This window comes from Bos mutus, chromosome 13 (assembly GCF_027580195.1).
Source record: "Bos mutus isolate GX-2022 chromosome 13, NWIPB_WYAK_1.1, whole genome shotgun sequence".
Lineage (NCBI taxonomy): Eukaryota > Metazoa > Chordata > Mammalia > Artiodactyla > Bovidae > Bos > Bos mutus.
This window is the reverse complement of record NC_091629.1, coordinates 59,787,729-59,812,970: the sequence shown is the minus strand read 5'-3', so window position 1 is coordinate 59,812,970 and position 25,242 is coordinate 59,787,729. Positions and strand designations below refer to the sequence as shown.

At 38.3% G+C, this 25,242-nt stretch overlaps 1 protein-coding gene across 1 annotated transcript in view; it reads left to right on the top strand.

The window, feature by feature from the left end:
* Positions 1-25,242, top strand: part of MPP7 (MAGUK p55 scaffold protein 7) — a 225,460-nt gene that overhangs the window by 140,676 nt on the left and 59,542 nt on the right. Inside the window, exons 4-11 of the mRNA XM_070381808.1 lie at positions 1,608-1,685; positions 4,085-4,165; positions 15,293-15,424; positions 18,428-18,509; positions 19,409-19,494; positions 23,902-23,976; positions 24,170-24,366; positions 24,838-24,902. Of these exons, the coding sequence (XP_070237909.1) occupies positions 1,608-1,685; positions 4,085-4,165; positions 15,293-15,424; positions 18,428-18,509; positions 19,409-19,494; positions 23,902-23,976; positions 24,170-24,366; positions 24,838-24,902 (796 nt within the window). The remainder of the gene's footprint in view (positions 1-1,607; positions 1,686-4,084; positions 4,166-15,292; positions 15,425-18,427; positions 18,510-19,408; positions 19,495-23,901; positions 23,977-24,169; positions 24,367-24,837; positions 24,903-25,242) is intronic.

Here is a 25,242-nt window from a genome sequence, read left to right as displayed (position 1 = left end):
CCTTTCAGTGTTCTTGTGAGGGTCACGGAATTAAAATCTACTAAACTCATTGAAGCCATATTATTAAGAATACTAATGACTAGTCTGAGGTAGTACAGGCATATGGTGAAAGCCTGATTTGGATAAGCTTTGGGGTTTATTGTTGCAGGAAGGCAGGACGCTTACACAAGTAACTGCAATACAGTTAGATGAGTTTTGTGAGCAAGGAAGTTTAGTATTCTATGTCAGTATCTGTTCAAGTGACCTAATTATTGATAATTATTTAAGCAAAATGAGTTTAACTTTTAGGATGGTTGGTTTTTATTTTAGAGTATACTTTAATAGTTTCTTCAAATCAACTATTACTTGTTTCATAGCTTGTATTCTCTAAAATTTATTTTCATAATATGATAAAAGTTGCAAGCTTCCAAGATGTTAAATAAGAACATTACCTTGATCATTCTGGTAATATCATAAGTGTCAAAACTCTTTCCCTGATGCTCTGCATTGCAGTTGCCAACAAGGTAAGAGAATCCTCTCTTAGCAATAGCATCTGGCTAATCAAAATAAAATCTGTCTTCCAGACTTTTTACGAGAGTTTGCTTAGTTTCAAGCATAATTAAGAGAGTATTTTACTTGATACCTATTAAAAACAGGAAATCATGAGATACAACCGTTTTTCATATATAAGTGGGGGAGCAGTCATCTCAAATGTAAATACAAAGAGGCTAACGTATATTTTCAAGCATAAAATATAAAGGCACCCATGTAAGAGCTGAAATAGATTACACTTAGGTGCCGAGAGTTATACGTTTGTCAAAGCACCTTTCGTTTCGTAACTATCTTTCTACTTGTATTTTTAAATTTATTTTTTATTAACTATCATTCTAGATTTTTTTTTTTTAAGGAACTCAGTTGGCTTATAATGCATTAAAATATATTCTTTTGTGTTCCTGGGGTAATGGTGATGGGAAGTGAAGAATAAAATTATCCTGATTAAGAGAATTTTACTGGTTTTCCACAATGAAAAACTGAAGCTGAATAGTTATGAGAGATGTCTCTAGTTATGAGAAATCCCTTTGTTTTGTAGAAGTTTGAATGGGTGCGGGGGGTAAAAAAAAAAAGGAGTGAAGGAGCATTGTGCTGGGTGAGATGTCTTCCTGGAGGGGTGGCCCTTAGTCTGCATGTCGCCTGGTTCTTCGTTCTGGGCCGTTATTACACCCCAACTGTCAGGATGTGGCTGCCAGTTTCTTGCTTAGCTTTAATCATAATTTATGTTTTTAGCAGGAATATAACCTACGACCACTGCTCGAAGTATTGAAGCAATTATGTTTTAGAAATTAAAGATTTTATAAAACTAATGGTTATTTGGGGGAACAAAGATTTCATTTTCGCATGAGTTCTGTGTCACGATAATCCCACCCCCCGCCCCCAGTTTGACTTCATGTTACAAACATGGAAGTGTCTTACTAGATGAACTATGCACACCTATTGTCATCTGTGGGTTTATAGAAACATGTTTGTCTAGAATGTTCAGTAGACCAGTTTCTATTGAAATGATCAGAATGTGTAAATGTCTCAGGTGGTTCGCTAGCAGGTGAACTTATATTCGTTTGCCTTTCTTCCAGATTCATGAGAAACTTCACTACTACGAGAAGCAGAACCCTGTGCCCATCCTTCAGGGCGCGGCAGCCTTGGCCGATGATGTAAGTGTGCCTTCCCAGCTCAGGGGGACTCGTCCTCCGTGACCCCCGGGGGCAGGACTCATCCTAGTGCAGACAGATGCGTGTACTCTGGGACTGCAAACTGAAAGGCCTGAGTTTACCACTGAGTTTACACTGACGCTACGCTGATTTTCCTTCACTTTCCTATCTTAAAGATTTTGCATGGAGATGCCCTCTAGTCCTGCCTTGGTAACTACAGAATAGAAATTTTAGGCTGTGCCTCTGTGGGGAGAGATGCTATCAGCTGTCAGTGTCTGAGAAAGTCCCAGGCAAGAGAAATGCTTTGGAGAAATAGAGACAAATGAGATGGCTCTATCGCTGACAGTCCTGAAAACGACAGATGCTAGCATAGGAATGAGGCGGATGAAATACATAAAAAGACAGGGTTGTTTTTAAAATGGATTATAAAGCATGGTAATGATTTATGGATGTGAGACCTTTCCAAATTACCTTCATAACCAAAAAATAAATTTGAGCTGCAGTTGGCATTGATGGAGTAGTTAATTTCCTGTAGCTATAATTTTATTTTAAATGTGGGACAGGGAACTAACTTGCTGTTTCTTACTGTTAACTTTCGGACTCAGATGAATTGAGCACAGACCTGGATAAACTGGAGGGGGACACTTAAGCTGGACAAGAAGCACATGTGGTGTGGAAGCTGGTTTTAGTGACATCCTTCAGCCTGCTGTTTTTAATATTTTATTTTATTTTTTATTTTTTTTTTTTTTTTTTTTTTTTAATTTTAGTTTATTTTTAAACTTTACATAATTGTATTAGTTTTGCCAAACATCAAAATGAATCCGCCATGTTTTTTAATATTTTAAACTACTATGATAAAACTATAGTTCAGTTTAGTAAGAGATTAGAGCTATAAGTATAATAATTATAAAAACAAAAACGAACCATCTTCAGAGGTTGATTTTTCTTTGTTAGTAGAAAATAAAGCTTGTATGGTGAATCTATTTGTATATTTTCTGTTTAGTTCCCGTTTCTTTCTTCCATTTGTGGCTACAGAGATTACAAATTACAAGGATGTTGCAATATACATGTTTTGTGAAGAAACTTACCTCTGAGTTGCAGAACCTAAACACTTGAAACTTGGGAAAACCTTGAAAACCAGTTTTAAAACATTTACTGTTGAGAGTTTGGGAAAATATTTATTTATAAAACAATGTAATTGAGGCCCAATCATGTTACAACATATTGTACATTTTTTAAATTAGAGATTTTTTTGCAAATATAATCTTAGCATTTTGTAATTCATCTCAGAAGTGTTTAAATGTTTAAAAGTGCAAAAAGCCCTTTGTGTCTTTTTGTAAATTAAAAATTTTGTAAAATTGTTACCTTGAAAAAGGAAAAGTACCTTTTGAAATATATTCAGTGAATGTATCAATTTTATCTGGTCTTATTTTCTGTGTATAATTTATTATTACACCCCTCATTTAGAGAAAAGTCCTTTCCCGAGATAACAATTATTTTTAACTTGCTAGAAACTATAGGGACAAATGGAAATTTGATGCAGTGTTTTGAGAAGGGTTTTTAAATGAAAATATATGTACATATTTTGCATTCTGTGCTGCATTTTTCATATTTTGAATGTTTTTTTTTTTCCTACTTGAATCTTGCTTTTCTTCTTATGAAAATGTTATGATCCTTCTTAGAGCCTAAGATTGCATAGAGATTTTGATAAAAAGCCCCTCTTTATGAAGAATACCAGGTAGGGTCCAAGCTCTGCTCCTTTCTCTAGCTGGAAGCGACCAATGGGAATTTATAATCCTGGTCAGAGAACAGTCAGGATCTGTGGGACCAGCATAGTTGTCAAGCTATTATAAGTCATTTTATGATTAACCTATTTTATATGTAACAGACTGTGTAGGTAAACATAATAAAAGTTTCACATCATTTGCTCTTTTAGGGGCATTCTCGTTCTTTTTACCCCAGCTCTAAACAGCAAGCTACTGTGGGTTTTTGGAAACCCTGTAGATTTCACCACCTCATTCAGAAGTTCTTTTTTCTGTTTTTTTTTTTTTTTTTTTCTTTTTACGATGTCAACGCTTGATCCAGTCCTTTTTACAAGTGGTCCTTTGTCTGCATGCAAAAGACCATTTTGCAGATGAAGTGCTGGGGTTTGCCCTCATTGCAATAAATCAGAAAGGGATCTGGCTGATACGATTTCTTGAGTTGTACTCAGCCGAGAGCTGGGTCTGAAAGCAGGGCTACTAAGAGCCTCAAAAGAAGAGCAGTGATTGATAGTCTGTTTTCTTTCTTGCTGACTTGAGCTTAATCGCTGGAAAGTAGCAAGATAGCTTCTCAGTTGTCACAGGTGGAGCACACCCTGTTCTCACTAACTGTTCTTCATGTCAATGTGATCTCCCGTGCAGCTGGCGGAGGAGCTTCAGAACAAGCCATTAAACAGTGAGATCAGAGAGCTGTTGAAGCTACTGTCAAAACCCAATGTGAAGGTGAGGATGTGTGACACCCGTAATAAATATCTCCAAAAAGGGCCACTTTCTGGGAGTTGAGATGAATTTTGTTTCAACCATCAATTTTCAAGTAAATGTGTTTTCAAATAGTGCACAGTATTTTAATCACTTTAATCCTGTTAAGGAAGAAGAGTTGAGTTTTTGATGATGATGTTGTGACAATCTATAAAATACTTAAATTGGGAGGCTCATGATTTAAGTTGGAAAACAGAATGGAGCTTCAAGGTCATTTTTCTTTTAAATGAAGTTTAGAGTACAGGATACAGAACCTATTAAGTGATTTTGTGTAGGTTTGTTTTACTTGGCTAGTTAATGGTGTGCCAGTGTGTTTGACAACAATATCTATTTCTCTATGGGACCTTGTCAGCATTCCTCTTCCTCCTCCAGTTTCCTCTCCATTTCCTGCCCCCTCCTCTATCAATTTGTGTTTTAATGCACCCTGCTATTTTATAGAGCAATGCAGTTTTCCAGTAAAATATTGGTAGATCCATCTTGATTCTCCCCACCATTTTTTGTACAAGTTTATCACTTATTTTTCCTCCAGCTGTGATTGGTCAACATAACCTATACATTTTGGATTTGATAACTAATCTACTTGTGTGTGAAATATTGTTCAGGAGTCAGAATAACATATAGATAGGTAATTATGTCATTAAAGTGATCAGGTATCTCATATTTCTGTTAAGCATTTATAGACTGTTGAATGAAAATGTCCACCTAAATGCAAAAAGTGATGATTTCTACCTTTTTTGAAAAATCTCCTTTGCAGTGGTACTATATATAGTCTTAAGCTGATATTCAGAAAAAGAAAGTATTAAATAAAACATAAAGTGAGAACATGTATGGCCTATGATTTCTCAACCATATAAGCAAATATAAAGCATATGAATGTATATCTGAAAAAAGGGTAAATGAACTATGATTAGTGATGTGAGATGAATTGGCTGGTGCAGAGAAGGTTTGTCGCATTTAGTTCTAGAAGAAGAAAGATCCTATTACTGTAAAATGGTTGCCTGATATTGAAGAAAGAGTACACAGAAAGTGAAGAGCTTAGGGGAGATTCATGAATGCTCTGGAAAGTTCTTCACTGGGCCCTTCCATGTTCTGCACGTGGAAAGCTGACATTAATCAGAACATAGGGAGAGTAACATTGATGTGCTTGGTAAGCTCCTTTTTGAGAGTATTATCTTGGTTTGAATTTTAGAAACTAAAGAGGAATGTTTCTGACCCCCAGCAAACAAAATGTGTTTTTCGTATTCCATTCAAGAATGTTTGAAATGGAAAAGCTAGTAATTAGGAGGGTATACTGGATGGAAACTGGTGTTTGGCTGGAGAGAGCAGTGTTGGATCTCAGTTGGTTATGAGGTAATAGAAGATGTGTGTGTATCAGTGTCTGCCCCAGGTTCCTAGATAGTTTCCTGAGTGATGAGAGCACTGGGAGCGTCTGTTGTACGTACGTATGTCTCTGACCCAGTCCTTGGCCCAGGTCTCCTGGAAACCTTGTAACTTTCCAAGTGATAAGGGCAATAGGAGCATCTCTTGTTCTAATGCGGTAACTCTGGGTAGGCTCCTATCTGGAGGTTGGTCACCAGCAAGACCACGCCAGGATTAGAAGCTTAGAATTTTCAGCCTTACTCTCTCACCAATTATGTTTTAGAAATTAAAGATTTTATAAAGTTGATGGTTATTTGGGGGGAACAAAGCTTTCATCTTCATATGAGTTTTAAGTAATGATCCCACTCCCCAGTTTGACTTCATGTTACAAACATGGAAGCATCATAATAGATGAATTGATTATGCCTACATGAGAAAGTCCCACAAAATCCCCAAAGTGTAATGTCTAGAGAACTTTCAGGCTCAGGACACATCCATGTACCAGGAAGGGGATGCACCCAGTGCCATGGGGCAGAAACTCCTACCCTCCGCTGTGTAACTCTTCATCTGGCTGTTCATCTATGTCTTTTTATCATAGCCTTTAATAAACTGGTAAATGTAAGTGCTTCCCTGAATCCTGTGACCTGCTGGAGCAAGTTGTTCAAACCCATGGAGGGGGTTATTGGAACCTCTGATCTACAGTGGGTTGACCAGAAGCACAGGTGGCAACCTGCAGTGGTGACCTGGTGCTCTCTCCTGGAAGATGAACTCAGAACTGGGTTGAATTGCAGGACACTTGGTTGGCCTCATAGAAAACGCGTGGTGTTGAGAAAACCCCCCACACATTTGGTAATGAGAGTTTTGTTTTGTGTGAGCAGAAAGGGAGGCACACAGGAGGAAAGGAAACAAACTCCAGAAGGAAGAGAAATGTGGGTTTTCTTCCCTTTACGATGGCATCATGCAACACCATTGGATGAAGCTTTATAATTGAGTGCTTAAACTTTGTTATGGCAAAAATACCTCAGATGAATGATTTTGTCTATTTTCACATTTATATAACAGAGTGGCTAAGGAATGGGTGAGAAGTCAGCATGAAAGGTGTGTATTCACCTTTCATGTAGGAAAATGATATGTAGAAAACGGGTAATGTTGCAGACTCATGACAGTACAGTTGACAGTGACAATTTCTAGTTCACTAGTCTTGAGGAGAAAATATTTTTCTTTGCAGTTTGCCCTAATGTTTAACATTACTTTCCTCGAAATCATTTCTACTAACCACCATCACGCTAAATCTCTCTTTTGAAGGTAATTACTTTAAGAGGTATAGTTCCCAAATAAGTTTTAAGCTATTTCAAAACATAATCAGATACTTTTTGTCTTGGGAACAAGTGAAAATATTTGCTTTTTTTTCATTTTTCTGAGAGCAAAGCAAGGCGCAGTAGAATATAACATATATACATGAACAGTGAGTGCAAGTTGCTCAGTTGGGTCCGACTGTTTGCCATCCCAGGGACTGTAGCCCACCAGGCTTCTCTGTCCATGGAGTTCTTTAGGTAAGAAGACAGGAGTAGGTTGCCATTTCCTTCTCTAATTAGGGGAGATAGGGGAACTAATTATTTACTTTTTGAAGATTGCTCTTCCAGTTAAAATATTTAATTCACAATATTGAAAGGAGACCTGAAGTGTACCTCCGAAGTAATAATGATTTTTTTAAAAACACGCATATATGTATACAACCAAGTATACAGCCCACGATAATATGTGATTTCTATAGATCTGCCAACTCAGTTTTGAAAAGCGTTAAAACTTTCTTCAGTAATTTGTAAATGTCAGCACAGTTGGATCTTTGTCCGTTTACTCTTATATAAATTCAGCGCCTATTCTGTGCAGTCCCCATAGATACACCTTGAGGAAGATACATGAGCACATATGAAGAATAGTGAAGGCGATAGGAGAAATAGTGGGTAAAAAGAGGGAACACCCAGAAATAGTGTGGAGCACATAGGAATGGAGACAGGGTTGAAGAATACTTTGCAGACAGAGGATGTGGTTCATATAAGGTGACAGCCGGAGATTGAGTGTGAGGTGACCAGAAGAGGCAGGCATCAGTCAGGAGTGGGAGGCGAAGAAAGAAGGGTTTCAGTACAGTGACTAGTATGTGAAGTCCCACAAAGAAAATAATTTGTCAAGTTCGAGGATGTAAAGCAGACTTTGAACTGTGGCTGATCAATAGCTTGTAAAAAAGGAAAGGGCAGGAGCTGGATAGTAGTGCCTGTGAGTCAGGGCTGGACATCCTGGTTTGCCCAGGACAGTCTTGTTTTTGCCAGACTGGTTCCCGTGTTATTAACAACCTCCCTTTTAATTTTACTTGTTTCCTTATTTAGATGATATATTCTATGGACTTTCTAATTATGGGCTTATTCAAAAGTTTGAATTTCATTCTAGGAGCAGTGGAAAGTCATCAGAAGGGTTTGAATAAGTGACGCCATCAGTCTTGAGTGTAATATGCACAGCAGTTCCCTGGGGTGGAGGGGTGGTGGCAGGATGAGAGGAATGGGTCCCGAATGGAGGAAGCCAAGGTGGGAGCCTGTAGAAATGATTAGGGTGATATGTGATTGTGGTCCTTACAAAGAATGTGAAGGATGGAGGCAAGGGAGTGGGAGATAGGTGGAATTGGATGTAGCTTCAATACAAGGTGTTGGGACAGCTGCTTAATTATTTGGGAAAAATAAGAAAGAGGCCTACTAAAATGAAATCCAAATATATTAAAGATGGAAGTGTAAAAATTGAACCATAATCATGGGATAGAAAAAGAGCATTTGCAGCTTCAGGGACATTTGGACACACACACACACGAAAAGTTTTTAAAAAATTCATACATAAGGTTGGAAGGAATAACATCTTTATAAATGATTTATGATATTGCCTTTAATAAGATATGCTAGTTTATTTGTTGTTCAGTTGCTAAGTTGTGTCCAACTCTTTGCGACCCCATGGACTGCAGCATGCCAGGCTCCTCTGTCCTCCATTGGCTCCCAGAGTTTGCTCAGATTGGTGTCCATTGATTTGGTGATGTTATCTAACCATCTCATCCTCTGCTGCTCCCTTCTCCTTTTGCCTTCAGTCTCTCCCAGCATTAGAGTGTTTTTCTGATGAGTTGGCGCTTTGCGTCAGGAGGCCAAAGTACTGGAGCTTCAGCAACAGTCTTTCCAATAGTTTACTACTTTGGCTTTAGTTTCACCTTTAACATAGTGACTTGATAAAACTTTAAGAAATAAACAGAAAGCAATTTTGGATAATACATAATTGTGTTTTGAATTTAAATTAGAAAATAGAAGTCTCTATCCGTTGCTTTCCTAGTGAAGACCATTCATATGCTTAATGACTTTTTATTTCTTCTGTAAATCATGTATTCATATACTTTTAGTGATAGTTCATCTTGACTGCATTACCTTTCATTCTTTTTTGTATACAAAAATATTGCATATACATTTCCCATCGTTGTAAATAGGGTAATAGGATGCACTACTTCCTGTATTGGATTACACTTAGTCTTTGAATTGATCAGTTGCCATATACAAAAAACTAATAATTGTTATTCAATAGTGTCTACAAAATCCAGCCTTATTGTCCAAATCTTAAAGTCCAGGAAAAGTAAAGTATAAAGGACGCCACATGGTGAGAAAATGTCTGTCACAAAAGGCCATATAGATGTAACACACTCTAAAGCATGCTGCAGTGGGGGAGGGCAAGGACCCAGGTAGGGGCACTGAAGGAGGGAGCCTGATTTCTACAGAGACTTTGTTTCCAGAGAAAGCAGAATCATCAGTAAATAAAAGCACTTCCTAGGCATCATGTTGCCACATTAAAGGCAAATCAGCCTCTTTGAGTTGTCATTCAGTGGCTCTTTTTTGATAAAAGTGAGGTGACATCATCTCTAGAACATGGTTTTATAATTTAGGAAGTCAGGGAAAATTTGGTAGATTTTTAAAAAGGCAATAAAATAAAAAGATTTGTTGTAATTTTTTAGCTTTCCAAAACATTCACTTACCAGAAATTACTCATTGCCCGGGCATGCAGAATGGATGAGACTTCATTAAAGCATACTGAAGGGAAAAGTTAAGCTTCCTTCTGGAGGAATAAATCAAGGTTACTCATCCTTATGAGTTAGACACTTAATTCTAAGGACCTGACAGATACTTAGAACACAGAATTGACTCCAGGGGGTCCAAGGCAGCAAGAGCTCAGGAGCCTGATGAGTTACAAAGCCCAGTGTTCCATTTCCTGCAGATTCTTCTAAGCAACAGGTAAACCCATCAGTTGTGATTGGTGGCTATGGCATATGGAAACACAATTTCATTTAGGTATTGCCTTTTGAAAGGAAAATCTGTATAGTGAAGAATAAATTGGTTAAAACAGAAGAGTGGAAAACAAAGTTACTTTTACTTGTCCAAAATAAAAATGTTGGTAACCAAAACTACTTATGCAGCAAAGCTGTTAAAAATTATGAACTTGGTATCTGTAAATCTTGAAAGTTTTTTATTTTTGGAATCCAGATATGAAAATACAACACTAAGGAGGAAAAATACATAGCTGGTGTTTTATCATTGCCTTTGAACCATCATGAAAGTGTTAGTTGCTCATCATGTCTGACTCTTTGTGACCCATGGACTGTAGCCCGGCAGGCTCCTCTGTCCATGGAATTCTCCAGACAAGAATACTGGAATGGGTAGCCATTCCCTTCTCCAGGGGATTTTCCCGACACAAGGATTGAGCCTGGGTCTCCTGCATTGCCAGCAGATTCTTTACTGTCTGAGCCATCACAGAAGCCCCAGCCATCATATCCACTTTAAAATATGTTCATTCGCATTCACTATTATTTTTACTATGTGCAAGATAGTCACCATAGATACACAGATAGTGAACAATTCTAGTGCTCTTATTAGATCTGTGTTCCCATCTGAGATTATTCCTCCTGTCTGAAAGACTTCTTATAACATTTTTGGTAATGCAAGTCTGCTGGTGATGAATTCCTTCAGCTTCTGTGTGTCTTTAAGAAGTTCACAATATTCCTTGCTTTGAAAAGGTGTTTTTGCTAGGTATAGAATTTTAGGTTGACAGTAGTTTTCTTTGAGTATTTTTAAAGATGTTGCTCCATTGTCCTGTGGCTCACACTGTTTCTGGTGGGAAGTGAGGAGACATTTTTATCTTTCTTCTTTTGTATGTAATGTGCTTTTTTTCTTTGATTTTAAGATTTCCTTTTTTACTAGTTTTATGCAATTTGATGTTATTTTTTTTCTGTTTACTGTGCTTTGAAACATTTGGGCTTTTTTATTTCCATCAAATTTGGAGTATTTTCTGTCATATTTCTTCAAACTTTTTAAAGAACCTCTCCTGTCTTTGGAGATGCCAATTAGGTGCATGTAATAGACCACTGAAGTCCCACAGCTCAATAATCCTGTGCTCATAATTTTTCATTATATTTTCTTTATGTTTCATTTTACATAGTTTTTTGCTTTGCCTACAAGTGTTCATCTCATTCAGTGTACTTTTTTTCATTCATTCACTGTACCTTTTAATCTATAGAAGCTTGATTTGAATATTTTTTGTATATCCCAAGTCTCATGTTCAGCCCTTCTAGCTTTTTGAACATTTAGAGTGCAATTATAACTGTTAATTTTCTTTTCTGTGATCTGTCTGTAATTAGAAGATTTCTGTATAATTTTAACATCTGTGTAATTTTTCAGGGTTTAATTAATAGCTTTATATTTTTCATCATTGTGTAGTTTCTGCTTTCTTTACATGCCTGGTAATTTTTGACTGACAGTCATTGTGAGTTTTACTTCCTTTGATGCTGCATATTTTTGTATATTTATAGATAATATTCTTGAGTTCGCATCATGTAGTTAAGTAACCTGGAAACATTTTGATCCTTCAGAGGCTTGCTTTTAAGCTGTGTTAGGTAAGATCTTAGCAGTGTGTAATCTCAGGCTAATTATTTCCCACTATGAAGACAGTACCCTTCTACTAATTCTCCTCAATGCCCAGCGAATTGTGAGAATTTTCCTTTTAACTTGTGGGAACCGGAGCTATCCCTGCCCTGTGCAAGCTTCGGGGATCGTTTCTTCTCATGCAGGGTTTCTCAGCCTCGGAAGGGTTTAAGTTTGAGGACTAGTTAATTATCTGGGGCGGGGCGGGGATTGTTCAGCCTGGTATCGGTTGCCTGGGAGCATCTCTGGCCTCTGAGCACTAGATGGCAGGGTGTGCGTGTGCGCTCAGTTGTGTCTGACTCCGCGACCCGGTGGACTGTAGCCCACCAGACTCCTCTGTCCATGGGATTTTCCAAGCAAGAATACTGAAGTGGGTTGCGGTTTCTTCCTCCAAGGGATCTTCCTGACCCAGGGATAAAACCTACATCTCTTGCATCTACTGCATTGGCAGGCAGATTCTTTACCACTGAGCCACCTGGGAAGCCAGATGGCAGTGGCATCCTTTGAATCATGACAAACCAAAGATGTCCCCAGACAGCCCTCTGTTCCCGACCACTCTTCTAGTCCTTTCTGGGAGCTGTCCATACACAAGCCTTGGCTAAGGACTCAAGAAACTCTGTGTCTGTGTCGCTCACTCTCCTCTCATCCCTTCGCTGAGAACTTTAACCCCTTGACCTCCTTAGATTCCCAGCTCTCTTGTCTCCACTAAGGAAGACTGCTGCATTCCACCTGGGTTCCTTCTCTTCCAACACAGCCGAGAACCTTGCTCTAGACAGTAAGCTGGGCAGTCTTAGGGCCCACAGTTATTTCCTGTCTCTCAGTGGTCACTGTCCTTCTCTTATTTCATGTCCAGTGTCTTAAAAAACCATTGCTTCATTATCTTTTTCTGAAAATTTTCTCTAATAGGTACCTGGTAACTTCACCTTCGTTTCCATCCTCATTCTTGAACAGTACTTTTGCTAGATACACAATTCTGAGCTGACTATTATTTTTTAATGTGTTTTTATCTTCTAGTTATATTGCTGCTGAGCACTCAGTTCTCATTTTTTTTTTCCTTTCTCATGATCTGTGTTTTTCTCTCTGATATTTTTAAGAACTACTTTCTGTTTCTGGCATTCTGTGTTTTCACTATGATGTATGTAAGCATGGGTTAATTTTTATTTTTCCTGCTTCCTGAATCTTCAGATTGTGTTTCTCATCAACTGTCAGAAATCTGCAGCTATTATCTCTTCAGATATTTTATCATCTTGATGCTGTTCATTCTATCCCTTTGAAAATTTTGTTGGGTACCACAAACCGTAAAGGAAAAAGTATTATTGGGCTCATTAATTTGGATCCTTTTTTTAAAATCAAAAAACACTAATAAGAAAGTGAAAGGACAAGTTACCAAACGGGAGAATGAGAGAATGTATTTATGGCACAAAGCCTTGGATCCAGCATATTATAAAGGACTCTTACAAAGAGTCGGATACGACTGAGCGCCTGATCTGATCTGATGTGATCTTACAAATCAAGAAGCGAAAGATAGATGGAATGGAAAAATGTGCAAGGATCTTGAACAGACATTTCATAAAAGATGTTATGAGAAAGATGAACTTTACCATTAGAAGATACCACTGTATACTCAGAATGGTCAGATTTAAACTAATACTGTAAACTGTTGGATCCTGAGACACAGCTAGAACTCACATAGCTGCTGGTGGAAGTGTAGCTGGAGCAACCTGTTTGTCTCATCTGCCTGTGTTGAATGACCCAGACATTATACCCTTAAATACACTTAACCCAAATTAGCGTATCTATGCATCAACAGATATGTGCATAATAGAATTGCTTTAACAGCCAAAAGTGAAAACAACCTCAGTGTCCCTCAGAGGCATAATGGGTAAAGAAACTGTGAAATATATACATGTTGGAGTGCTGCACAATGAAAACAGAATGGCTACCAGTAACAGCATGGATGAATCTCACTTATTAGCAGGAAAAAGAAACATCTGCTTATGATTCCATTTATGCAGTATTTAAGTAGAGGTCATGGTGACTAGGAAGGAGCATACTAAAGGGGCCCCTGGAGTTCTGTTAATGTTGTGTTTCTTGCTTGGGGATATTTACAGGGACATAGACATTTTTGAAGATTCACATTACAGTACGTACGCTTATGAATTATTATAGTCAATAAGAAAGCTTATAGTCAATAAAGAAACCATTTCTTTGCCTTCTTAAGAGCTTCTGTTTCAGCAGATAGCAAATATATACATAATAACATAAATGTGGTTAAAAGTTATGAGCATGTATTAAAGCAAAGAAGATGGTGCTATGAGATCAAGTAACCTGGGGGTCTGCTTTTACATCAGATGTTTTAGTCACTCCTCTAGAGAAAGAGGCCAGTTATGTAAGCTGAGTGAGGAGGACAGTGGAGGTAAGATAAGGTTGGAGACAAATACAAGACTAGAACGTGCTTCAGAGTTTGAGTTTGCTTTTCATCCCATGCTCTTCATTCATGGACTGTATAGTCCATGGGGTCACAAAGAGTCAGACACGACTGAGCGACTTTCATTCATTCATTCTTCATCCCCAAACCGGTGTAGATTTACAGGAGTTATTAGTAGACCAGTTACATGATTTACTCTTTTAAGTTTCAAAACAATCACTCTGGCTACACTGTGGGTCATGGATTTGAAAATGAGCCAAAGGTGAATGCAGCTGGACCAGTTGGGGCTCCAGGTAAAAATGCCCCAGGTAAAAAATGATGGCATCGATGATCTAGACCAAGGATATGCCAGCTTTTTATGTAAAAACCGTGTGTGGCTTCTATTCAGTTTCACCATTGTAACATGACAGCCAACATAAACAGACCATACATCAATGAATGAGTGTGGCTGTGTTCCAACAAAGCTTCATTTACAACATAGGTGGCATAGTCGGCCAACCTCTGCCCTGGACTAGAGAGAAGATAACAAGTGTTAGCATACGTATTAGAAGCAGATTTAACAGGATGTGGGCTGGATGTTGGGAGTGTAGCTGAGAGGAGCGGTTTCAAGGATTTCTAAGCTTCTGGCTGGAAGAACGGATGTATCATACTGATTGGGTGATTGGGGAACAAATCAGGTAAAAGTCTAGACCCAGTCACCCCACATATACTGATGTGTCACGTTTTTCTCACCTTTGGTCTCTAGTGACAACGCACTTGTTTTGAGAACTTTTACTACCATAACAGTCATGACTAGAAATACTTTTTTTTTAAAAATACACATTAGTCATCTATTACACCAAACATTAAAAAGTGAGAATACCACAGAAGAATGAAGACTCATCAGTTGTATTATCAGTACTTTTGTGTTTTCTGCTAATAGAAGGAAAGGAAAAAAAAAATACATGCGTGGTTTCCCCAGTCTCCTGCTGGCCCATTGATCATGTATTTATAGCCTCATTTTCTCCCTCCCTTCAAAAGTAACTCCCCCCACCCCCCGACACACACCCCTCCCCAGCTGCCACCTTTCTAGGATGAACCAGAGAATACACAGCTTAGAAGGTGCCGTATGCTGATTCTTGGTGTCCGTTAGTGACCGTGGAGGGCTGCCTCTGCTGTTCTGCACCCCCCTTGCCCAATTTGTAAGGGGTTTCTTTCCAAGTAGTTGCATTATTATCTTTGCTGTGCCACAATTAGAACATCGATTTCATTTTCCTCATAGTTGGGTGTGCTTAGGGTTTTATATTAAACACTTTTCACCTTTGACTTTGATAGGCTTTGCTCTCTGTGCATGACACTGTGGCTCAGAAGAATTATGATCCTGTGTTGCCTCCTATGCCTGATGACATTGACGATGAGGAAGACTCGGTGAAAATCATCCGCCTGGTCAAAAATAGAGAACCACTGGTGAGTTTTGGTCCATCTTTTATGCTCAGCTATGAGTGGATACCATGATAAAGACCAGTGTGATGGGTGCATATCATTTATTCCCCTCTTTAAAATATGCTTCCTCTGTGTCTTCAAACTCAGAAATAAACGGAGCATTCACATCTAAAGGAGATGATGGATAAAAATTAAAACAGAGCCAAAGAAAATGGCATTCTTTTGATTATAAATAGCAATCATTTTTAAAATGTTACTGGTTGGCATTTATAAAAGATGACATGACATGCACCAACTGCAGCTGATTAGAGATTAAAAAGTGCAACTGAAAATAATTGCTTATGGCTTTTCTAGAAAGCAGATTGATTTTAAAGTGATGAGAAATTAACCAGGAATCTGATAGTTCAAAATGTAGATGTAGCTATTTGTTTTAGCACCAGGATTTAGGCAGCTCTGTGTCATGTCCAGGGCCTGTGGTAGTGGGACAGTGCCTCCCACACACCCCCAGTGGTGTCGAGTCCTATCTTCAGAGCCTTACAAGGCCAAAGGAACTTTTTGTAATTAAAGATCTTGACGTGGGGACCGTCTCGGATTATCAGGTGGGACCAAGGTAATCATAATGGTTCTTATTAAAGTGAAAGAGGGAGACAGAAGGGTTAGAGTTACAAAAAGAGATGTGATGATGAAGCAAGGGCTGGAGTGATGAGACTAGGAGCCAAGGGGTGCTTTTGTACAGTGTCACATGGAATGTGCCCTTGTTTTATTGGGTTTTGATTTTATTTTTGTGCAAGTACATTGCACTAAGAATACTTCAAGGAAGTGTGCTCATAAGGGTTTGGAAAGCAATATGGAAATAGAAAATCTTCAGGAATGTAGGGATCAAAAGAAGATTGAGTTAAGTGCTATTAATAGTATCCTGTAGAAAGTGAGACACCATTTCTCAGGTCCATGTTTTCCCTCCAAGGACCAGGAGAATCGGCAGATAGCTAGCATTTCTATTCCAGGGTCCTATCTATATTGATGCATAAATATATTTCAGGGCCTTTAACAAGTCCTTTAAGTGTCGAGTACTTTCTGTTCTCTGCACATTCTGGAAGTGGTCCCTCCAGCTGTGACTTTAAAAACCACTTGTGTGCCGGTGACTCCCAGGTCACATTTCTCTTTCTTCTAATCTTTTAAGTTTGTATGTCCATCATTCTGCCCAGTATCTCCATTTGGATGTCTGGTAGACATCTCAGTCTTCACGTGTCCAAAAGTCAGCCGATCTTTGTCCCCGAATCTGTTCCACCCTGTGGTTCCCCAGTGGACAGTCTCATCTTTCCAGTTACTCAGCCAAAAGCCATAGCATCTGATGTCCCACAGATACTGTGTCTCAAGGGACCCAGCTGCAAGTGTTCCCACAGCCTTAGATGCCCTGGAATCTATTCACCACTCGATGTAGGCACCTGATAGGCACATTCAGAGAGGGAAGAACTGATAATCTGCATCTGCAAAAGTAGTATATTTACAACCTTATGAATACAGGGTTATAGAAAGATTCAGAAGATTATTAGTTTTGAATGATAAGGTTAGAAACAGCAATTCTGTTCAGTTTGCCTTAGATAAGTTCTGATTTTGCTACATACTAGTTGTCTGATCTTAGACAAGTCATCCATTTGTCATGCAATTTCTCATCTATAAAAGATAGATAAATAGTCTTAAACTCTGGGAGATGGAGGACAAAGAAGCCTGGCATGCTGCAGCCTAGGGGGTCGCAGAGTCGTACACGACTTAGCAACTGAACAACAATAAACAATTTTCGATTACTAGACCTTTCTGATCATTAGGCATACTTTAGTCAGTTGGAGACACATTCTTAAAGTAAAAGTTGATCTAACTACACTAATTAGTTGTAGTAAGAATATTACATTTCTAGTCATCTTGGCTACAAGCTACCTGCAGAAAATACCAGGAATTGGACAGTCTAAGGTTTATAACCATGGAGAGGCACTCATTCAAGTCTTTAGCCTTGAGGGCATGTGTAGGTGATTAAAATGCCACAAAATCATCCTAGCATGGAATTATTTAATTTTTTGTTGTTATTAGGTATGTATTTGATAGCTATCACATATAAAATAAAATATCATATATAAAATGCATATGAAAACAAAACTAGGAATCCTTTTGTAATATCTATTTTGTAATGCTATAAATAAATGTGTTCACTGTCAAACTTCTTTTGGGGGTGAACTTTGCTCCCACCTAATGTGCGTCTCTCTAGCTGTGTAACGTGACATAGATGGTTTGTCTAAACCACTGCCAGTTTCTTGGAAGAAAGTCATGAAGAGGCATTCAAAGTAACCATTTCTGCTTGCTATGCTGACAGAAAGTGTTCAGTTGATTTGCTTCTAAACACCCATAAATGAAGAATTTCTGGATTCTTTTTGAAATTATTTCCTAATCTCCTGCCAGAATGTTAGCTCCATTTGTGCTAAGTGTAATCCTAGTACATAAAAACTAGGAGTATCAGATCTTTTTTTTTTCTTTCCATTTTGTTTATTATCATCACTGAGTTTGTTTACTGTAATACTGTAGTAGAAGGGTTGCTGAACTCAAGGTCAGGTGGTCTGGGTTTTAGTTTTCTAGTTTATTTTCTATTCGCTTCACCTTCTCTATGTATATGACCTTATAGGGCTTGGGATAAAGATAAAGTGAAATGAGGAAATACTGTCAAAAAACAAATAGTATTCAAATGTAAGGTTCATAATGGAAAGAAGATACTTGTATACTCCATAGTATTGAAGGGAATGAAGATTCAAAAATTTTTGGACTGTGCTGAAAACCTTAGATGATATATGCTGTAGAAGATTGTGTGTTTAGTGATGAGTATTTGTGAGGTGCCTGACATGATATCTGTTCCTTCTGCCTCCTTTTAATTTTTTTGTAGCTGTTTTTACATTTTCCAGATAAGGTCCTTATTTCTGCCCTCTTTCTTACCACCCGGTATGTGCATTTACCCACAAATTTTATTTTATTTTTTCTTTAAAGGGAGCCACTATTAAAAAGGATGAGCAGACTGGGGCCATCGTGGTGGCCAGGATCATGAGAGGGGGCGCTGCAGACAGAAGCGGTGAGAGTGTACACGTGTTTGGCGGGTGTGGACGAGTCATGTGGGCTTCGTGTGTCACATTTCCGGTATATAACTGAAAGGATAGCAGGATTTAGACAGTACAACAAAACAGTAATAAGGTATTTTTCTCTATGTTCAAATGTGGTTATTGTTCAATTGCTAAGTCGCGTCTTGATTATTTGAGACCGCGTGGACTATAGCACCCAGGCTTCCCTGTCCATCACCAACTCCTGGAGCTTGTTCAAACTGATGTCCATTGAGTCAGTGATGCCATCCAACTATCTCATCCTCTGTTGCCCCCTTCTCCTCTTGCCTTCAATCTTTCCCAGCGTCAGGGTCTCTTCCAGTGAGTCATCTCTTCGCATCAGGTGGCCAAAGTATTGGAACTTCAGCTTCAGCATCGGTCCTTCTAATGAATATTCAGGGTTGATTTCCTTTAGGATTAACTAGCTTGACCTCCTTGTTGTCCAGGGGACTCTCAAGAGTCTTCTCCAGCATCATAGTTCAAATGAACCTATTTAAATAAATGATAAATCTCATTTTGCTTTATGATCTTCGCTTATATGGGCTTCCAAGGTTATAAGACTTATTTCAATGTTTCTGATTTCAAAAGTACTACTGAAGCATGCAGCCTTTAAAAATACTATTTTGAAGATGAAAGTAATGTGCATTTTTAGAAAAAGACTGAGATGCTGCTGCTGTTCCTTTGGCAGTTTTGGTGAGGTTGTGGTCTTGGAGTCGTTCTCTGGGGGCTCAGCCTCTGAAACCTGAGAGGCATGAGGTATGTTGCCCTCACAGGCACTGGGGGACCACACGGCGCGTTCAGTGTGGACACAGTCACAAACCATGGTTTCTTTTGTAGGTAATGCTGCTGGTTTTCTGAATTTGCTTTCTCTCAGGTCTTATTCATGTTGGCGATGAACTTAGGGAAGTGAATGGGATACCGGTCGAGGATAAAAGGCCTGAGGAAATAATCCAGATCTTGGTAAGCTGAAAATTTATTTTAAAATTGCCATGAAAATGAAATTGAATCGCTGTGTTTCAGACCTGGTAATGAACACAGGATTTGGATTCGGCAATCCAGGATTTGGATCCTGACTCTATTAACTTAATCCCTGTGTGTCCTTGGAAAATACCTTCATCTTTTTATTGCTTCCCTGTATTCATCTACAAAATTAGAATAAGAAGTGGTAAATCTCTCACTGGAGGGTTCGAAGATTCAATGAGCTCCTGTAGGTCAGGAGTTTGACAGGGCCTGTCCCAAATTAGGACTTTAATACACATTGCCAGTGATACATTTATCTCTGGGGCCTATATCTTCCAGGTATATAAAGTAGTGAAACTAACTTAGATATCTGAAGTCTAAAATGGAATGAAACTACTATAGGCCTTGGCAATATAAATTCTCAAATTCATTTGTTTATTTATAAGGACAAAATAAAGAGACATTGTCCCTGTTATGTATAAAAACATATTATTAACCTGTCAAGAGTCTTGGTATCTCAAAACAGATCTCAGTGTATATGAAAATTTAGTAAATGATTAAGATAGCATTTTAAATGAGTGTGAAAGCAGTGAGATTGTTTCATAAATGGTATTGGATTAATTGATTATTCAGTTAGAAAAATAGTCCTTATTGTACAACTCACACAAAACTAAATTCCCCCAAATTCAGTTTTTAAAAAAATCATTGTGCTCTGTCATGTCTGACTCTCATGACATGTCTGCTCTGTCACATCTGACTCTTTGTGACCCCATGTACTATAGCCCACCAGCTCCTCTGTCCATGGAATTTTTCAGGCAAGAATACTGGAGCAGGTTGCCATCTACTCCCGGGGAATCTTCCCAACCCAAGGATTGAACCTGCATCTCGTGTTTCTTGCATTGGCAGGCAGATTCTTTACTACTTTTTTTTTTTTTTTAACTACTGTGCCACCTGAGAAGCCCCCATACTACACTTGATCTTAGCCAAAAGGCCAAGAAAGAATTTCTAACCTTGATGTGAAATTCAAATAGATGTAATGACTAGAACTGAAAACTTTTTCTACAGGAAAAGATGCTGTACATAAAATTTAAAAGACAAATGAGGTTATAGGCAAAATATTTTCAATTTATATGATTAAAGGCTCATATTTAATGTATATGAGAGTTCTTAACAATCATTAAGAAAAAAGCAGTTATAGAACAGCAAAGCATATGTACAGACAAAAATGACCAAAAAACATGATGTCTGAAAAATATTGGACTGGTGGTTATTTAAAAGCTTGATAACACCTAGAGTTAGCCAGATTATGTTAAGTCACTTCAGTCATTTCCAACTCTGTGCGACCCCATAGACGGCAGCCCACCAGGCTTCCCCGTCCCTGGGATTCTCCAGGCAAGAACACTGGAGTGGGTTGCCATTTCCTTCTCCAATGCATGAAAGTGAAAAGTGAAAGTGAAGTCGCTCAGTCGTGTCTGACTCTTAGCGACCCCATGGATTGCAGCCTAACAGGCTCCTCCGTCCATGGGATTTTCCAAGCAAGAGTACTGGAGTAGGGTGCCATTGCCTTCTCCGTTTAGCCAGATTATAAGGAAATAATGTTTATATGCTTCTGTTGGTAGGATAAACTAATAGCATCTTTTGAGATGGCTAGCTGAAACTGTCCACTCTAAATTTGTGTACTCTTTAATAAGAAATTCAGCTATTGACTTCCCTGGCAGTTCAGTGATTAAGACTGCACTTCCACTGCAGGGAGCATGGGTTCAATTCATGGTCAGGAAACAAAGATCCCACATGCCATGCAGCATGGTCTCTCACACATACACACACACACAAACACAAAAGCATTTACAAGAAATTCAACTGTTGCAAATTAACCCTAAGGAAATAATTTGGCAAATGTGTATAAACAAGATAGTTTAAAAATGTCTAGAAACTGTTAAGGTTGCACTGATTGAATAATTGTTCACCCAAGTGATGGATTATTGTGAAGTGTCCACACTGGCTGATAGACCTTATGATTTAGTAATAACGATAGTACTGCTGCTGCTACTGCTGCTAAGTCGCGTCAGTCGTGTCCGACTCTGTGTGACCCCATAGACGGCAGCCCACCAGGCTCCCCCATCCCTGGGATTCTCCAGGCAAGAACACTGGAGTGGGTTGCCATTTCCTTCTCCAGTGCATGAAAGTGAAAAAATAAAGTGAAGTCGCTCAGTCATGTCCGACCCTAGTGACCCCATGGACTGTAGCCCACCAGGCTCCTCCGTCCATGGGATTTTCCAGGCAAGAGTACTGGAGTGGGGTGCCATTGCCTTCTCCGAACAATAGTACTAGTGATTGCTTACACTGATTGAGCCCTTAGTGATACTTGTTTTAAGGGCTTTACATAAATTAAAACACATGCACAAACTAGAAGAATGGGAAGAGATTATTGAGAAGACTTGCTTTCTTTCTACTTTCTTTCAATACTCTTAGTAAGATTAGTGAGTTACTTTTATGATAAGCAATAGCAACAATATTATCATTTTGAAATCACTCCTTTATGAAATTCTGATATTTATGCTGTTAAACTCCCATTTTATGTGAATGTCTATGTTGCACTAGAGTTGCTTCCATATACTGACAAAACTGATTCTATGCTCTAAAAAATGAACTTATTTACAAAACAGAAACAGAGTCACAGATCTAAAAAAACAAATTTATGGTTCCCGGGGGCAATGGGGGAGGGATAAATTGGGAGGTTGAGATTGACATATATACACACTGCTATGTATAAAATAGATAACTATTAAGGGCCTACTGTAGAGCAAAGGGAGCTCTGCTCAATACTCTGTAATGACCTATATGGGAAAAGAATCTAAAAAAAGAATAGGTATATATATAACTGATTCACTTTGCTGTACAGCAGAAACTAACAGTACTGTAAATCACCTATACTCTAATAAAAATTTTAAAAAGTGAAAAAAGGCTGACTCTATGCAGCTTTTCCCATCTTGACTTTCAGTGACTTTATGCTGATACATTAAAATTGGCCATGGTGGGAGTATTCACATCATGGAAATTGACAGACAGTACCAGTCGGGGCCTTTTTAACCAAACAGTGTCCTGGTTACAGCACTTGCTGATGGCTGAGCCTCAGAGAGGTCCACTCTTCTTCTCTCCCTCGCTTCCTGTCTCCACCTTTTCCTCTTTTCTTCCATCCTTCATTCCTCTTAAATATGTACCAGATATTTAGAGCTTTCACAGAGCTTACAGTTTAGTGGGTGTGACAGACATTAGGGCTTCCTTGATGACTCAGAAGGTAAAGAATCCACCTGCAATGCCGGAGACCCAGGTTCAATCCTCTGGAGAAGGGAATGGCAACTCTCTCCAGTATTCTTGCCTCACGAGTTCCATAGACAGAGGAGCCTGGGGTCGTGAAGAGTTGAACATAACTGAGTAACTAACACTTTCAGTACCTTTCATGTTCACTTGAAACATAACTAGTTTGATCAGTAAAACTTGGAAGCGATTTCTTCAACAGACATTAAGAAATAATTGTATAAGTAATTATATAGATCTGGTTATGACAAACGCTAAAAGAAGGGAAAGAATGATATAAGAATGTGTTAAAGGAAGACCTCCTCTTAAAAAATTTTTTTTCCTGAAGTATAGTTGCTTTACAATGTCATGCCAGTTTCAGATGTACAGCAAAGTGATCCAGTAACACACACAGATTCTTTTGCAGACTCTTTTCTGATATAGATTATTACAGAATACTGAGCAGAGTTCCCTGTGTTAGACAGTAGGTCCTTGTTACCTACTGTCGTGTGAGGTAGTCAGCAAAGAATCGTGGGTATTGTTGCTTGTTTTCATTAAATTAGATAATCTTTTCATCTTTTAATTAATCTACATCATTTGGTACTTTACTTACTAACCAGAATCTATAGAGATGAGTGTTCTTCATTATGTTTCTGATGAACCTTGCAACTGATTGGGTCATGTATCTATAACCACATTGCTGACAGTTGCAGGTATTTTGTCCCTGAAAATGAGATCCTTGGATGTGAAAGTCTGAGCCTCACACGAAGTCTGTTCTTTGCATTTAATCCTGTCTGTGTAAGGCACTGTGCATAGTGTGTTTCTATTTTGAAGTAACATGGATGGTAATATATTCACCGGCATTTTTAAAGTACACAGGAGGTAAAAGTGGATTTAGTGGTTAATGTTTTTTAACTTATTTGACAAACTTTAGCACTTTCTCACGTTACAGGAATTTCTACAAAAATAGTTTCCTTGGTTTGTTTTATCTAAGAGTAGAAAATCCCAAGCTTGTAAATTTTCAGAATCATTTCATTTTCTACCTATTTTAGTTCCTTTCTCTTTGGTTCCCGAGGTTTTCTTATAACACTTTCTTTCCTCTGATAACAGGCTCAGTCGCAGGGTGCAATAACGTTTAAGATTATACCCAGCATCAAAGAAGAGACACCATCGAAGGAAGGCAAGGTAATCATTCCTTAAAAATCCTTTTTCTTTCCCCCCAGGAGGAACTAATGTTTTTCCATTCAATACATATCTTTTTTGTTTCAGCAAGTTGACCTTAATATTCTGTTTTTTAAATAAATCAGAGTTAGATGAATACTGGCCGTTTCACATTTACTCTTTATATTTATTCATCGTAAATGGAACTCTCTTCTAGATGTTTATCAAAGCCCTCTTTGACTATGACCCTAATGAGGATAAAGCAATTCCATGTAAGGAAGCCGGGCTTTCTTTCAAAAAGGGAGATATTCTTCAGATTATGAGCCAAGATGATGCAACGTGGTGGCAAGCAAAGCATGAAGGAGATGCCAACCCCAGAGCAGGACTGATTCCCTCTAAGCATTTCCAGGAAAGGTGAGTTCCTGGCGCAGAATCATGGCCTGTCTGCAGCTGACCTTTTGTTCCCTGCAAAATACCATTTCAGCATAGTTGTGATAAAATAAGCCCTGAAACCTTGCCTTCGAAGCCTCTATCCCTCAGGTTTGGATTTCTGTTTTGTCTAATGAAGTATGAATAATGACCAAAAATAACATGACAGTCTCAGGTCATATTCACTTTTTGTTATGAAGCAAATGGAAAATAGCACATTAATATCTGAAACTGCATTGATGTGAAAGCTAGAAGAAAAAAAAGTGATTTCAGAGTCAGGAGAATTTATAAAAATTTGGAAGTTAGAGGATTTATTTCTTAATTTGAGTAGATTGCATTGTATTCATTTTTTCCTCCAACTTTCCATTTTTTCTTAAGACTTTTAGTATTTTGGTATTATATTAGTCTTGGATCTGTCCTGAAAATTGATAGGCATATTGACCTTCTTTTCCTCAGGAGACTGGCTCTGAGACGACCAGAAATATTAGTCCAGCCCCTGAAAGTTTCCAGTAGGAAATCATGTAAGTTTGTTAATAAGAATGCAGAAAACCTAAACCTTGCTGTTTATTTTTGACTATTATAGCAGGTGTTTGTGGTAGAATAAGAGGCCCTATTACATGTGGTAACTTTTGGATCATCTTTTCATAAGAACCAACAAGTAAGAAATTTGTAATGGGAATGGCAAAGTGAATCTTTTGAAGAAAGGGGTCTTTGGGGTTGTTTATAATAAACCCATGACTCACTCTTTAAGGAAAAAAATAAAGATTGCTACTCTTTTGTTTTCTGAATTTAGGTATTTTATATTGTAACCTAAAATGCATCTCTTATCTCTGTAAAGCTAAGAGGTTTGGTTTAGATAAT